Source organism: Lontra canadensis, unplaced genomic scaffold, assembly GCF_010015895.1.
Source record: "Lontra canadensis isolate GAN:19392208 unplaced genomic scaffold, GSC_riverotter_1.0 scaffold55, whole genome shotgun sequence".
NCBI classification, from domain to species: domain Eukaryota; kingdom Metazoa; phylum Chordata; class Mammalia; order Carnivora; family Mustelidae; genus Lontra; species Lontra canadensis.
In genome coordinates this window covers 5,389,275-5,406,298 of record NW_022631049.1, presented here as the reverse complement: position 1 = coordinate 5,406,298, position 17,024 = coordinate 5,389,275, and the positions used below count along the sequence as shown (strand labels likewise).

Here is a 17,024-nt window from a genome sequence, read left to right as displayed (position 1 = left end):
CCTGGGTGGCTGAGTTGGTTAAGCATCTGCCTTCAGCTCAGGCCCAGGGTCATGGGATTGATCCCTGAATCAGGCTTCCTGCTCAGCAGGGGAGTCTGCTTCTCCCTCCCCCTCTGCCTCTCCCTGCACTCATGCTCTCACATGCTCTCTCTCAAATAAATGTTTAAAATTTGTTAAAAAAAAAAAATTCACAAAATAGTAATCTATGTACTTTTTTTTCATTAACACAATAAATAATGTCATCTTAGGAGCACATCTATAATAACTACAATAATTATTGAGCCTAAATACTTGAACACAATATAATATGAAAATATCTGTGATTTCTTTTGGTACTTCTACTAATACTGTAGTTTGTTCCCAACCTTCATAATGGAAGGAAAAGCTACATTTCACTTAGAAACTAAAGAAAATAAAAATGTAATAGATGTAGTAATTTTTCTTATGCAAATTCACAGGCAGGCAGAGGAAGAGAAAGAAGCAGGCTCTCTGCTAAGCAGGGAGTCTGATGTGGGGCCCAGTCCCAGGACCCTGGAATCATGACCTGAACCGAAAGACAGCCACTTAACCAACTGAGCCACCCAGGCACCCCTATTTGACCATATTCTTTAAATAAATAAATAAATAAATAAATAAAGCAAATTAGTTACCAAACTAATGTGATTTATGCATAAAAATGTTTACTTCTTGCTTCTCTGGGTTAAAAAAAAAATACGCAGACCAAGCCACACTGGGCTGGCATTCCACCAAGGCAGTGTGCAAGCGGACTGAGCAGCAGCCGTCCCCTTACAGGTGGTGCGAATTCCAGTCTTCCACGGCCACGTGCACCTGGCCCACCTCGTGGCTGTTACTGACCTGGCTCCTGCAGCCGCCTCTGTTGGATGGCCTTTTCCACTTCATGATCACCTCTGAGTGACAAGTGGTAGATCTGCTTTCTAATACAAGCGTACTAGAACTCTGTGTGCAGACTCGTGCGCTCCCTAGCTAACTGCCCGTCTTCTCCTTTCAGCCATGGACACATGGCCTGTGCGAGCCACTTGTTTATGTAAAGTTTTACTAAAGCACAGTTCTGCTCAGTTGCTTACATACTCTTTTTGGCTGCTGCCCTGAACTGAATTGTATTCCCCCCAGATTCATATCTTAAAGCCCTAATCTCCCACTGTGATGATATCTGAAGAAAAGGTTCTGGGAGTTAATTAGGTTTTGATGAGGCCCTGAGGGTAGAGTCCTCATGATGAGATTACTGCCCTAATCAGAAGCGGTACTAGAGAGATAGCTTTCCTTCTCTGTCTCTTCCCCCCACCTCTCTCTCTCTCTCTCTCTCTCACTCCCTCCCTGCCTCTCTCCTTCCCTTTCTCTCTCCCTCACACACAGCCCATGTGAGGCCACAGCGAGAAGGCAAAGGTCTGCAAGCCATGAAGAAAAGAGTCCTCCCTGGGGTACCCAGTTGGGTCCAGCACCTTGATCTTGGACTTCTCAGCCTCCAGAACTGTGGGGAATAAATTCCTGTTGTTTAAGCCTACAGTATTTTGTGAGGGTACCCTGAGCTAAGACAGCTGCTTTCATACAATGGCAAGCTTGAGTAGTTGAGACAGAGGTTCTGTGGCCCCCAAATCCTAAAATATCTACTGAACGATCCTTGACACAGAAAGTTTGCCAACCCCTGCTGTAGTTACTCCATGAAATTATAGTTCTAGTTCTAGAATTTGTATAGAGAGGAATTTAAGGATGGTTAGTGGGAACTACGCTGGCATAACAAATCTCTTACTCTTCTGTAATGGAGACGGGAGGGCAGGCAGCTAAAGTGTTGCCACATCTCCCGCAATGGCAACCACCAAGAATCCCGCACTGTGCTAAGCCCTCCACCCAGCCACACTGCACGTGCTCATGTGGCCAGAGCTCTAATCTGTGATGGCTGAGCATCTGGGTTCCAAACCCCCTCCCCCGGCTTACTAGAAACACACCCTTAATTAGAGGTTCTGATAGCTATGAGGTATCAAGAGCATACTAAGGACACAGTCTTGATCACAGAACTCACAACAAATATCCAATTCCCAAAACATACTCAATGCAAGAATGCTTGCTGTAACAGCCATTAGAACAAAATACCCTTTTATTAATAGCTGCATGGGGAACAAAACGAAAGCAACTGTGTGCATGAGAAACTATAAATTGTTGAGAGTGTGTCTGTGGAATATTGTTGCGGGAAAAAAAAATCAAGTACTTTGGCAAGCTAAAGCAACATGGTAGCATCTAAGATCTGCATTTTAGAATCAGACAGAGATGGATTCAAATCCAGACCCTGAGGCATACTTTCTTTGGCACCTGGCTCTCCCATTCTCACAACATCAGCCTCTTAGTCAATGGAATGGGAATGAGGTGCTTCATCTGTGGGTGACTGAAATTTCATAAGGTCAGTTATTATATAGAAAATGTGTTCAAGTGCATGGGTATAAAAGAGGCTCTCAAAAGGGTAGTTATTCTCACGAGTCATTGGAGGATATCTTTTCAGTGGGTATTTTTTTTTTTATGAGAATACTTCTTCTTTTCCTGAGAATAAAGTGACACTGACTGACAGTACAGCTATCCCCACATTTTGCCAAGTTATTGAGACCATCCATCATTTGAGGATGGGTGAATTATTAAGGAAAAAAAAAAACGTGACACAGGTTGTAACAGGGAACAGGTTATAAAGGGAAGCAGCCATTTGATGTCACTTGTGCACCAGCCCCTGCAGAGGGAGGGGGCCCCATCTCTGGGTCCTGTTAAAAAAAGCACACACACAGGGGCACCAGGCAGGCACAGTCAGTTGAATGTCCAACTCTGGGTTTCAGCTCAGGTCATTATCTCAGGGTTGTAGGATCAAGCCCCATATAAGGCTCTGCGCTCAACAGAGAGTTTGTTGGAGATTGTCTCTCCCTTTCCCTTCCCCCACCCACTCTCTTTCTCTCTCTAAACAAATAAATAAAATCTTTAAAACATACACACGGAGTTTTCTGTCTCTAGCTTCTCTTATCAGAAATATGTGCACTCCGCCTTCATAACTCTGTGTGTGTGTGTGTGTGTGTGTGTGTGTGTGGTGTGCACATGCTCAGATGTGCAAAAGAGAACATAAAAAGAGGCGAGAGAGCTTTGTGATAAACTCATTCTGAAGAACCAAAATTTATTTTCTGCTGGTGAGTTATCTTAATTATCCCTCCTAGAGACCTTGCACTGAGAATATATCAGTTGTGATTTGAAATTAATCCCTCTGGCCCTGAGTTTCCTCATGTGTTGAAGGGAAAATAACTGTCCTTTATTCCACAGGAATATTATAAACATTAGATGAGATACTGTGTAAACAACATGCTTCGAGGAGGACAGTGACAAATAAGATCTGTCCTGAGGACCATAATGATGATGGATAGGGGTTTCGGTAATCTTGTGGTATGTGGGAAGACTCCAGAGCTGGAAAAATTTATATTGGAGAAGACTTAACAAGATATAAGAGTTTCAAGTATCTAATGGGCTGCCTTGTAGAAGAGGAATTTGTCATTGGGGAAGGTAGAGTACAGAGCAAAGGAGACATATTTCTAATTAGATGAGACTCCACGCTCCCTAACGAATAAGCAAGAAAGTTCCAGTCAGTTCCTATCGGCAGCCCTCTTCCACATCCATCACTAACCTCAACTTTCAGTTACTTGTACATGTTTCACTTATTGTGTAAAATAGAATGTTCACACCTGGCTTAAACAAAGGGACTCACATCTTCAGCATAAGGACTCGAGTTAGTCTTTGTGCTTGCGAAAACTCTTTACACATTGTCTAGCAGGTTGTGGATGCTCAATACCCATTTACTAGAACAAAAACAGAAAATGAAAATGCTATTCTAATATAGATCCCGTGTCACAACACAGCTAGTATGAGCATGCCTCCAGAAGTCCTATCCTCTCCTAGACAACCCCCGCCCCCGGCCAGTAGGGAATTATAATGATTTGTATAATAGATACTGTAGATACTGTTTGTATCTACAGTAGAGATGCTGATCTGTACCTTGGCTTGATTTTTCTCCTCTGTGTTAACAAAGGGAAGGTTCTATTTAGGGGGCCAGTGGGAGGGAAAGCTTGTTATTTCAAAATACTTCACCATAGACAGGCAATCATCTTTGATGAAATTCCTTAAGTGCAGTTGTCCAAATGTGTATTTCATTCTTGGCAATAAAAGAGTCCTAGCCTATGTCCAATGACCTATAAATCATAGCTAGGAGATTTCTTTATGCAAATTAAATTTGTGTCACACTCATCAATAAAAAAGAAAATGGCCATGAATATTATAGTTGCTGCAGCAGCGCAAAGTTAGGAGTTGCTATACCTATTTGTAGGATATGTCAGTGTGGCTAATTATTTTTTTTTAAGATAGTGTGCTTGGAAAGAATTCACAGGGAAATAAGCCTTATGAACTAATCATTAAATGAGAAAGGGTTTTTAAATAGTCAGGAATATAAAATAAGCAACCAGCTGGATTAACCTTACCAACCTAAAAAAAAAAAAAAAAAGAAAAGAAAATCCACATAATAAAGTAAGAGACACTCATGTTATTTTTATGGCAGTTATTATAAACCCCAAAAACTAATTACGTTAGCGCACAGTTTGTTTCTCTTCAACCCTGTTTTTCCTTTTACACTTAAATTATAAAGATCCAAGTCTTGAACCATGTACTCTGGAATCCCCTCCTTAAAAAGTAAACAAAATATAAAGAAAGGAAGAGAAAATTATGTCACTTTACTTGAATGAGAACTTACAAGTGCAAAATGAAACACGTCTTGCACTTCTCAGCTAATAGAGCATGACATATTAACCCTATAGATACTAATAAGGGCAAGAAGATTCATACAACATACCCGTTTCCTCAGATTGCAAGTAAGAGTGAGATTCCTTGAGAAGGAGTTTGCAAAAGCTGTATAGAAGTCCAGGACTTTGAGCAAGGCTTCTCGCTTGATGATGTGGAGATCACAGTATGTCAGTGCTCGGACATTGGCACACGCGTGAGCAAGGGTGGTTTCCTTCCAGAAGATGTCTCCAAATACATCACCTTTCCCTGGAAAATAGTGTAAGATATGGATTCAACTATCTACACTAGTTCTTATCCTAATCACTATTTTTACGCAATTTCATATATGGTATTGATCAACTCGCATAATTTAGAACCTGAGTGGACAACCCCATTCAAATATGTGTAACAAGGTATAACACTTTCATATAATATGTAAAGTAACATCACCCTGAATTCAGTTCTTGATGAAAATCCCGAGTGGTATGAATAAATAAAATCCAACAGAGAAGCCAAAAATCTCATTTTAACAAATAGTTTCATTATCTTCTGCCATCATAACTTTTCCCATTCTGACTAGAAGGAGCAAAGGTGACTTTTTAGTTTCATTCTTTCTTCTGCTCCTTCTGTAGAGATGACAGTAGATTGCACTATATAAGGATCTACTATTCCAGCCTTTATAAATCTGGAACTGATTTGACATATATTAAACATACATTATTCAGCAACTAAGTCTTGTGCTCCAGGCAGACGAATACTCGCCATGACTTATTACCTGAGGATGTCTTCCCCTCTCTCCTGAGCCAAACTCTATGCAGGGCCTCAAGGCCCAGCCCAGAGGGGTGGGGGTGGGATGTGCTCCCCATCAAAACTATAAAGCTTAAGTTGCTGAGCAGGGGAACACATGGAGACTCAGGTTTGTTATGCTATCAACAGTTCCATGAAGAGTGCTCTACTGTAGTAAGGTGATTTTTTTTTAATTCTGCAAATTACCCAGAAATCATCTCTTCACTTTGGAGCACCAGCTACTGGTGACCTGAACTCCACAGTTCACCACCCCAAATCCAGAGTACTTAGCTGCCCAGACAAGGTGGGGATAAGGAACACTCAGAGATGAAGTGCCAAAAGGACTTTCTGTGGAGGCAGTTGCATGAAAGCCCCTGGCTTCTGAAGTCTCCTCAATTGCATTCTCTGTTCTTCTGCAGGAAAGGGAAAGTTTGGGAGTGGAACAAACAAGGAGTCTACCCAGGCAGGAAAGATCTTCTGGAAGGCACTGTGCCAAAGACTTATGCTTTTGACACTCTTAACCACAGAGGTGAAGAAGTATCTGCTCTCATCATGAAGACTGAAGCCAGAACTAACAAGAAAACAGGAAGAACAAAGGCACCTTACAACACTTCAGACCAACTAGACAAGCAGAGAAAAAAGATAACAGTAACCAGAGAAATGAAAGAAAGAGAGAGGCACAGAGATTGAGGTTGAGGGAATAACATTACAGGCTCTTGTCCACACAGGCAGTTTGGAAATCCTTAGAGAACCATGAATCACTCTGGGATGGAAACAGAAAACATGCCTATTATTGAGAAAGTGGTTAAAACTATCATGTAATCATATGCTCAGCATAAAATAACCATAATGGATATATAATTCATCTTGAGCAATCTTATTTGTTTCTGGACACTTCAGAATTTTCTTCTAGTTAGTGACACTGTTCAACAACTCAACTGTCTGATAGCGAGGCATTCATCCTAGGAAGGTTAGAGACCTCCACTGGCATTCATCGACTTCAGAAATCTGTAAGTGACATTCTCTAAATTTTAAACAAGTAATTCCATTTCAAGTTTATCTTTGTGTATGAGAATGGTCAAGTTTCATTCTTCTATACATAGCTGAAAGACCTCAATTTGAGGCAGGAATCTATCAAAATCCTAGAGGAGAACATAGGCAGTAACCTCTTCAAAATCAGCCACAGAAACTTCTTTCAAGACATGTATCCAAAGGCAAAGGAAACAAAAGCACAAATGAACTTTTGGGATTTCATCAAGATAAAAAGCTTCCGCACAGCAAAGGAAACAGTCAATAAAACAAAAGGTAACCCACAGAATGGCAGAAGATATTCTCAAATGACACTACAGACAAAAGGCTGATATCCAAGACCTATAAAGAACCCCTCAAACTCAACACTCAAAAAACAGATAATCACATCAAAAAATGGGCAGAAGACATGAACAGACACTTCTCCAAAGAAGACATACAAATGGCTAACAGACACATGAAAAAATGTTCATCATTAGCCTTCAGGGAGATTCAAATCAAAACTACATAGAGATACCACCTTCCACCAGTTAGAACGGCCAAAATTAATAAGACAGTAAACAACAAGTGTTGGAAAGAATGTGGAGAAAGGGGAAACCTCTTACACTATTGGTGGGAAAGCAAGTTGGTGCAGCCACTTTGGAAAACAGTGCAAAGATTCCACAAAAATTAAAAATAGAGCTTCCCTATGACCCTTCATTGCACTACTGGGTATTTACTCCAAGGATACAGATGTAGTGAAAAGAAGGGCCATATGTACCCCAAAGTTCATAGCAGCAATGGCCACAATCGCCAAACTGTGGAAAGAGCCAAGATGCCCTTCAACAGATGAATGGATAAAGAAGATATGGTCCATATATACAATGGAGTATATTGCCTCCATCAGAAAGGATGAATACCCAACTTTTGTATCAACATGGATGGGCCTGGAGGAGATTATGCTGAGTGAAATAAGTGAAGCAGAGAGAGTCAATTATCATATGGTTTCACTTACTTGTGGAGCATAAGGAATAATATGGAGGACCCTAGGAGAAGGAAAGGAAAAGCGAATTGGGGTAAATTGGAGGGGCAGACAAAGCATGAGAGACTGTGGACTCAGAAACAAACAGGGTTTTGGCGGGGAGGAGGGTGGGAAGTTGGGTGAGCCTGGTGGTAGGTATTAAGGAGGTCATGTATTGCATGGAGCACTGGGTGTGGTACATAAACAATGAATCTTGGAATACTGAAAAAATAAAATTAAAAAAAAAAAAGGCTGTGGTTAAAAAAAAAAGTAATTCTAATTGTAAGTATTTATTCTAACTGCATTATAAGAAGTACCAAATTTAATGATACGCATATTCATTGAATGAGCACTGATAATGTATAAAAATATGGACTCATTGTATTGGATATTTGAAACTAATATTACACTATATGTTAATTATATTTCAATTAAAAATAAATAAACTGAGAAATACTTATAAAAATTATTACATTATACTGGGGCGCCTGGGTGGCTCAGTGGGTTAAAGCCTCTGCCTTCAGCTTGGGTCATGGTCCCAGGGTCCTGGGATCAAGCCCCGCATCGGGCTCTCCACTCAGTGGGAGCCTGCTTCCTCCTCTCTCTCTGCCTGCCTCTCTGCCTACTTGTGATCTCTGTCTATAAAATAAATAAAAATCTATAAAAAATATATTACATTATAAAAATGTGTATATAGATCTACAGAATGGATAAATATTCATTGATTGATGAATGCATCATCGATAGATAAAAATACTCCACATATAAATCAATTTCCCCTTGCCAATATAGACCACTTTAAAATATGGAGGCATTCAAATGTCTATTATGTATTTTATTTTACCTAACTGCTAAAATTAAAATTCTAACCATACTTCTCTCCAAAAACTTAAATTACTTATCTTTTTAGTATCATGCGTAAATAAAAAGCCTATGATGTGACAAGAATAGCATTAAGCTAGAATATAAACTCATGAGGGCAGAGAATTTTCTCTGGTTCATCCATTCAGGTCAACATCCAATGCTGAGAATAGTTCAAGAGCTCATGGGGCACCTGGGTGGTGCAGTCAATTAAGCATCCTATTTCTGGTTTGGGCTCAGGTTGTGATCTCAGGGTCACGAGATTGAGCATCCTCGATGGCCCCCATGCTCCATGAGGCTTCTGCTTGTGATCCCCTCTCCCCCTCTCCCTTTGCCCCTATACATTGTGTACTCTCTCTCACTCTCTAAAATAAAAAATCTTAAGAGTTCAACAAATACTTATTGAAAAAAAATATGTGAATGAGAAAAGGGGAGAAGAAGAGAAAGACACATAAGAACAAATTGGGAAATGTGAGATCCAAGTTACACGTGAGGCTCCACCTGTAAGGGTGTAACTTAGACCAAGTGATTAAGTTACCCTGAATCAGCATCTGTTCTTTTAACCCTTAAGAGAACAAGATGAGCAAAAACTAATCTCAAGGTTTCTGTGCACCTATAACCGTAGAGTAAGCCCACTAAAAGTCATCAAATTATATTTTCAGGGTAATATTTTTTTTACACCATATGTAAAAGAAAAAGACTTTAAAATCTAGCGCCTCAACTCCAAATTCCATTAAAAGACTAAAAAGCACCAGCAAAGTTAACTGAGTCAACCAGTTGACTCATAAGTAAAACTTATCCCTTGATTCTCCCCTTAAAAAAAGTTTAGAGAAGCCTAGAAAAAATGACAAATGTGGATAATTCTGCTCCAACTGTTGGAATTCACATTACATAATAAGCAATAATAACTGTCTTCTGACATAGAATTTCCATTAGGATACACAATATATCGATTGGATATTAATCTAATCAATGATTTTAAGGTGTGTTTCCTTTATCCAGTTGTCTTTATCATCTTCTAGTCGCTCAATTCACAATAAACTTTTATGGCTCTTCTGGAAGATGGGTCTTCTAAATCAGTTAATTAATTTCACAGCCACATTAGAGCTGGCTAATGTCCTTCCTCAAGGACTATTATGCACATGACACCGAGGCTGTGGGGTTATGAGTGGAGTCTCCCAATAACTGCAGCATTTCAGGGCCGGGAACTCGTGTTCATCTTCGTGGCTACAGAATATTTGATGCTAGTTTCTAGGTCAGCTCTCACTGGGTGCAAGTAGTCTCAGCTATAAACATTTTAGAGCTTGAGAAAACTAACCTTCCCCCAAAGCCCTAAAATTAGTAGAAAAGCTCACACTCAACATGAAAGTTGTTGTTTGTCCTATTTATATTTTCTCAGTTCTTTGCATCAAGTCTTATGAAGTATTTCACTTCGAAACCACAGGAAACAGGATTGGAAAACAGGAGCAAATGTTTCAGATTCACAGACTAGGAAACTGGAAAATGTCAAGGCAAAACAGAGATGACAAGTTACAACATAGTTAAAGGAGCGATGCAGACCATGGTATGTTTAGGGATTATGATCCCCAAAGGGGCTGGTTGTACAACCAAAGCTTTTTAAAAATTTTGAAACACATTATTTGGTAAGTTAATGAAATGGATTAAACTTAATGCATAAAAATCATCTCAGTTATTCATCAATGAGTATAGGCAACGAATCCCTAAATAGCATTAGAAACTTAGGTCGTTTCCTGTGGGGTGCAGTGATGGGTCTATCTGATGATTCTTCTACAGAATACAATCCTCGTAGTCACCTGTATTTATTAGTCGGCGCTTCACTATGATGAATTATTGCATTAGGCTCATAAACTTTACTGTGAATACACATGCCTAAAAATACTCCTTTATAAATGAACACTATGAGTTTTAGAATTATATGATTTTTAATGGACTTTGACTATTACCAACAGCAAGTTTCATACAGTAATGTTTTAAAGGAAAAGAACAGAAAGAACACAGTGATGAGTGTGAAAATTAAGAAATTATATAGGTGTGTTAGAACAGAACCTCTTAAAACCTTTAGAATCTATACCTGCCCATCTTCAGTGATGTCCAACGTCATTCAGTTCAAAAATTATAATGGGTAAACTGGAAGACACATTCAGAGAAGCAAATAATTCTTACCTACTAAAAAAAAAAATCACTGATTAAGCTTATAAATTTTTATTTACACAAAGAGTGGGCCAAATAGCTTTAAGCAGATTTAAAAATAGAGTATCATAACATCAAAAAGGGATGAAGGCAGGGAAGGAGAGTGGGAACAAGACACTGACGTATCGGACGTATAAGACAGTTGGGAAAATCAGAAGGAAGCTTTCCATAAGTGGAGGTCATGACCTCAGGAAAAAGAAGCACAGTAGGACAGCAGGTCAAGCAGCCCTGCCCTGTCGAGAGAAGTCAGCACTGCAGGGAAGGGGGGAGGATTCAGCAGAAAAACTGAGACAAGTCACAAGGTCAGAACTGACGGAAGGATTGGAGAAATAAAGTCCTTCTCTTCAAGGAAGAAATGGCAAAGATCTGTGGCCATACTTGCAATCCCCAAGCATCCCTGAAGGTCTCATTTTCACTTTAATACCTACCAACAAGGTGGACTCTGAGCTCTTCCAGGACCCAGAGGAAAGACCTGTAAGCAGAATTTAAGATCCCCATCTTGTGTTCCGAAGGCTCCTGAGATCACTCTGAGCCCGTTCTCCCTACTCCTAACCACCTGCCTGGTCGTTAACTCGTCCCTATGGCGACTGTATTTTTAGATACTTAATGGCTGACTAACCATCTTATACTCAGGTAATATCTGGTGAAGGGTTTCATAATATACACTGGTATGACAGTGTTAGAAAATCTTTTTTTTTTTTTAAGAAAAGGAAATACATTAGGAACATTAATATAGGCCCTATATTTTCTGTCAGGATTAAACCAAGTAATTGTATAATTTCAAAATTCTATTTAAAAATAGTTACGACCTGGGGTGAATCACTGGATAAGGTAGAGAGAGGCTCGGCTTCTTCATCAGTAAGATGACCACGGCAAGTGCTCTCTTTAGCTCATTAAATGATTTGACATAATAATGTATGTAAAATGAGTACTTGATGATTATTGGTACTTAAATACAACTCTCAAAGGGGCTGATGTACATTTTTAAAAATATACTTTTGATAAAAAATATTAAAATAAAAATGTATGCATGGATTTTAAATTTTACTTAAGCCTGGTGGGGGGCTCAGTTACTAACTACAAATTTTCTTTTTTTTTTTAACCCCCCTTTAACTCTTAAATGTTTATTTTGTAATAAAATTAATTCTGATTTGCAGAACTACTTATTCCAGTTGATGGAGAAAGTGATGCCATTTTCAGGAATCAAAGCAAAGTCCCCTTCCATAGATATAATCTCAAGTTTTCCTACAATGGCCAATGACCATGGTATAAATTAGATTCTTTCCTGATACTGGGAGTTCCTGAGGAAGAATAAGGAAGGAATGTTTTATTAAAGAGTGTTAAATGATTTGCTATATTTAACATTTGGCCCAGCATATTCTCTTTGTTCCAAGTGCCTGATAAATAGTAGGAAATTATTTTCTCAATCCATAACAGATCTATGCTAAAGCCAGAATCTTAGGGAAATGCACTTTACTACAAGCATTTAGAGGAAAACAAAACAGAGGGTAGTCAGTATTTCAAAATAGGACATAAAGAAAATGGCAACAGAACACAACATAGTTTTCATGGGTACCCTAAACAAACACAGTGATGAAAACAGCTTAATGGGAAAATAAAGTGCTGCTAATCTGGATAATTGAACCTTGCTGAGAACCCATTTAAGGGGTCCTATCACAGATGACAGAGATACAAAATTAGCAAGCTGTTTCAAGCACTCACAGTGCAGACAGAGAATGAAACAGGTAGAAGATAAAAGCAGAAATGGCTAAGAATGCTGTGTAGGCATGCAGCAGGAGCCCAGATTAGAGGTACCGAATCCAGACCAGGGCGATAAGGGGAAGAATGAAAGAACATGAGGAAACAAGAGACAGGACAACTAGAAAGAAGAGAAAGACGTGTTGCGAACAATGAAGCTTGCCAGTAGGAGGACTTGGAGGTACCAGGAATCTTCATGCAACTGAGAATGCTGTGAAAACACTGTAGGGCGTGGGAATGGCACCAGTCAGGCGGGAAAGGAAATTAGACCAAAATGGCCTCATCCGTCACCCTAGAAGCTACATTTTCTAAAAAGTCAGTTGCTAAAAAGTCAGTCCATTAAAAAAACAATTATATATGTATATAATTTTTTTTATTTTAAAAAGTCAGTCTCAAGGAGGCTAGCCTGATAAATATATTTTAGAAAGATTATTTTGACGGCCACATAACAGAAAATCAGAGGTTGAAGCGGAGGAGAGATTGTTAGCTAACAGGTCTTCAATGGCAGCCACAGCCCAGGAGCAGAATTTTATGAGCAGTTGTCACAGGAGAATATTAAGCACAGGATAAAGAAATTATGAGATGGAAGAATAAACAAGACTTAGCTTTGAAGGAGGATGGGGAGAGAATTTGGAGTTGAGACTAAATTACCAGATTGTAAAGATTTATATTTTATCCAAAAATCTACAGACTGAACAACGCTAAAGTATATAATTTGAACCATGTACAAATGATGTCTGTAATCACTTCTTCAAAAATTTAAAATAAGACAAGCATGCAATTTTTTAAAAGCAGATAACTAGTTTGACCTTTATGGAGTCGTCTGAATTAACTATGTTCATCAGCATATGTGCCACAAACCTACCTGGTTCATAATTCAACATCTCAAAACACAGAAATGTGGATGCAAGAGAAAATAATTGTCTGCAGCTTGGGAAAAGCCCTTTTAAGGATTAAAGTGAGAAACACTTGACTTCTAATAGCAAGTATACAGGAAGAAATCTTAACTGTAGCACAGAAGTCACATTTTCACAGATTCTTAAAATAGCAAAATATTCATTCGCATCTCAGATATTTTTTCTTTTTGGAATAAAAATAAGCAGAATTTGAATTTTGAGCACCATAATTTATAAGTTTTCTTTTATAATGCAAAAATGTTTATAAATAACTGATTCTAATTAAAATGAAATCTTAACTCAGGTACAGGAAATTATTTTTTTAGAATATTGTTATTTAACTCTGTCTGTCCCTGCTTCACTTATACTCCCTTCTCCAGCCCCATAACAATATCTAACCTCTCCATCCAAACTCTATGTAAACGAGCCTAGTTCTCTTTGGAATTTGAGTTTATACTTAGAAGACTTAGATACGGGCACCTGGGTTGCTCAGTCATTAAGTGTATGCCTTCGGCTCCAGTCATGAAACCAGGGTCCTGGGATTGAGTCCCACATCAGGCTCCTGGGATTGAGTCCCACATCAGGCTCCCTGCTCAGTGGGGAACCTGCTTCTCCCTCTCCCTATGCACCTCCTCAAGCTTGTACTCTCCCTGTAACTCACTGTCTCTCAAATAATAAAATCTTTAAAAATAAATAAATAAACAAATAAATAAATAAGACTTAGATACAGACTGTTTTTAGATTAATAACTCCAACTCGATGATTCTAATATCAGTAGACACAGAAAAGACAAAAGGTGAGTGCAGCAAAACAAATATCTTGGGGTCCAGGTCTATGGTTCACAGGGAAATGTCACTTTTACAGCCCTTAAAGGTACAAGATCTCTCACAGTGACACTTAAAAGTAACCTGGCTATTTTAGCCACACCAAGAAATCTTTTCACATGAAGTAATTACAGGGTAAGAACTTAAAAGCAAGAAGATATGAAAGGATATAAAATATTATGTATGCATCATGAACTTAATTTGGAATTCTTTGTGTTTCATAAAAAGTGGGAAGGTCGAAAAGAAAAAGGTGGAGGTGTAGGAACTGAAAGAACTTCAACTTGGAAAAAGACATGAACTGCAATTATGTTCACCTGCCCTATTTAGAACAACATCTTGAAGCCATCCTTCAGTGTTAAAAACAGAAGGTATTTGTTGACTACATTTTTTTTATCTTTCCATTAATTAGTTACGGTTCAGAACTTATTCATTAAACACTTAGCATTTTTTGACACGCTAAAGAATTATGTGCCTACCTAGAGACTGTTTAGAGGCAAAGATCCAAAAGAATGAAACTGCAGCTGTTCTTTGAATTTGGCGATTTTAATTAAAATGACCTCCCTGGGGCGCCTGGGTGGCTCAGTGGGTTAAAGCCTCTGCCTTGGGCTCAGGTCATGGTCTCAGGGTCCTAGGATCAAGCCCCACATCGGGCTCTCTGCTCAGTGGGGAGCCTGCATCCCCCTGTCTCTCTGCCTGCCTCTCTGCCTTCTTGTGAGCTCTCTGCCTACTTGTGAGCTCTCTGTCTACTTGTGAGCTCTCTGTCAAATAAATAAATAAAACCTTTAAAAATATATAATAAAATGACCTCCCTTCTCTACATTTCAACTTGCAAATGAATCAGTGTAAAAGACAGCAAGGCCCACTTATTTCTCCTATGAGGACAACTGGGATTGTTGGGTCCATAATCAAAGGAGCGAGACTGATAAAAAGCGAAGGTCAAGCAAAGCTTTATTTCGCGCCAAGCATCGAGAATCAAACTGACCAGTCAGGGCCATCTCTTACAAAGAGGCGACCCTGACTGGTCAGTTTGATTCAAAGAGGCGACCCCAACCAGTTGGCTTGATTCTCGATGGTTGGTGCAAAATAAAGCTTTGCTTGACCTTCACTTTGTATCAGTCTTGTTCCTTTGATTACGGACCTAACAGGATAAAGTCTCATTTTTCTGACATATGCTCAGATGTGAGAGACGTTCTTTCTTTCCAACTCTTAGAAGGCAAAGAATCATTAGACCTGATGAAAAAGGACACAGCTAAATGCTAAAAGCCACAGTTCACTATGAGGATGTACAGTTAGGAATAACCATGCACCAAATTACACAACGGCGTCCACCAAACAACACAAACTACAGCAAACACAAGGAGACACAAAGAAAACACATTAGCAGTGAGACATGTGGACACCCACCCAGGTACCAGGTTTTCTCGCAAGTTGAGGATTTGTGGCAACACTGCATTGAGCAAATCTATCAGCGTCACTTTTCCAACAGCATTTGCTCACTGTATCTCGGTATCACACTTGAGGAACTTTCATGACACTTGAAACTTTTCATTATTAGTAGATGTTACAGTGACTTGTGATCAGTGATTATGAGCCGCTGACAGCGCAGATGATGGTTAGCAATTTTCAGCAATAAAATACTTTTAAATACAGGTATATACTTTTTTCTTAGAATGCGATTGCACACTTAAACTTACAGGATAGAGTAAACATAACTTTCATATGCACTGGGAAATCAGAAAATTCATTTGACTCACTTTTTTGTGATACCTGCTTTTTTGTGGTGGTCTGAAACCAAACCTATAAATACCTCCCAAAGTTTATTCAGGCAGAAGACCCAGTCAACTTACTCAATAAAGCAGAAAACCTAAAGATATATATCAAACTCCACACCCTGATAATTTTTGCAACTTTTCATTAAGCTTGGAATTATTTCAAAATTCAACTACCAAAAAAAATGAGAAGAAGAAGAAGAAAAACAGGAGGAGCAGGAAAGGAATGGGCAGTCCCCAAAGATCAGGAATGACACTATTGGATTTCCCTTTACCTCTCCCTTTCTTAAAACATTATTAAGGCATCTTGAGTGTTAACCCTCCCGCTGTTCTCATAATCGTCAAAGAAAGTAGTTTAACTTAGAGAAGTCTGAAACCATACATCCTCAATGGAAACCACAAGACTAAGTCACAAAATGGACATGACAAGACTAAGAAGTCACAAAATGGAGCTGGAGAGAGGATCTACAAGTCAAGAGGCTGGCTGGTAGGGAAAGGCCTTTCTGGCAGTTTCCAGGCAGGGCTTCAGCTGCCTCCAGGGTGGACGGGCACATGGTGTGAACACAAGGGCAGGCCGTCCACAGCTCTATACCCTCTCTCCTGCAGAAGGTCATCCCGAGTCCACATGCCCAGTCCACAGTGTCCTCACACTGCCTCTCCAAGAAACCCAGGTTGGCAGAATGCTTTACACAGCGGGACAGAGTTCTCAAAGCTCGTCTCCGCATCTGTCACGTCATCACTGACCCATACCACAGAATCCTATAAAACAGTGTCTTTGCTGGGCCCCATGGCACCCAGGCAGCCTGCCAGCCCCCAACAGCCTCAGCCACTGCTCTGCCTCCCTGCCACACACACACATTTCCGCCCTCAGAGATCACTCCCGGGTCAAAACTTTTTTTTTTTTTTTTTTTTTTTAAATCATCTGACCGCCTTTTAGCTGAATTAATCTATGGTCGGGGCCCATGGAAAAAAGGAAAGAAAAGTTTCCAGGGAAGAGAGAGGTGCACATATAATTTGACTCATTAAACCAAGAAATGAAAAGTCTCTGAATCCCAGGAGTTTTTGAAGAAGATAAACAAAA

At 39.4% G+C, this 17,024-nt stretch overlaps 1 protein-coding gene across 1 annotated transcript in view; it reads right to left on the bottom strand.

The window, feature by feature from the left end:
- Positions 1-17,024, bottom strand: part of KCNH5 (potassium voltage-gated channel subfamily H member 5) — a 314,829-nt gene that overhangs the window by 52,844 nt on the left and 244,961 nt on the right. The window contains exon 10 of the mRNA XM_032875242.1: positions 4,880-5,076. Coding sequence (XP_032731133.1) covers positions 4,880-5,076 — 197 coding nt within the window. The remainder of the gene's footprint in view (positions 1-4,879; positions 5,077-17,024) is intronic.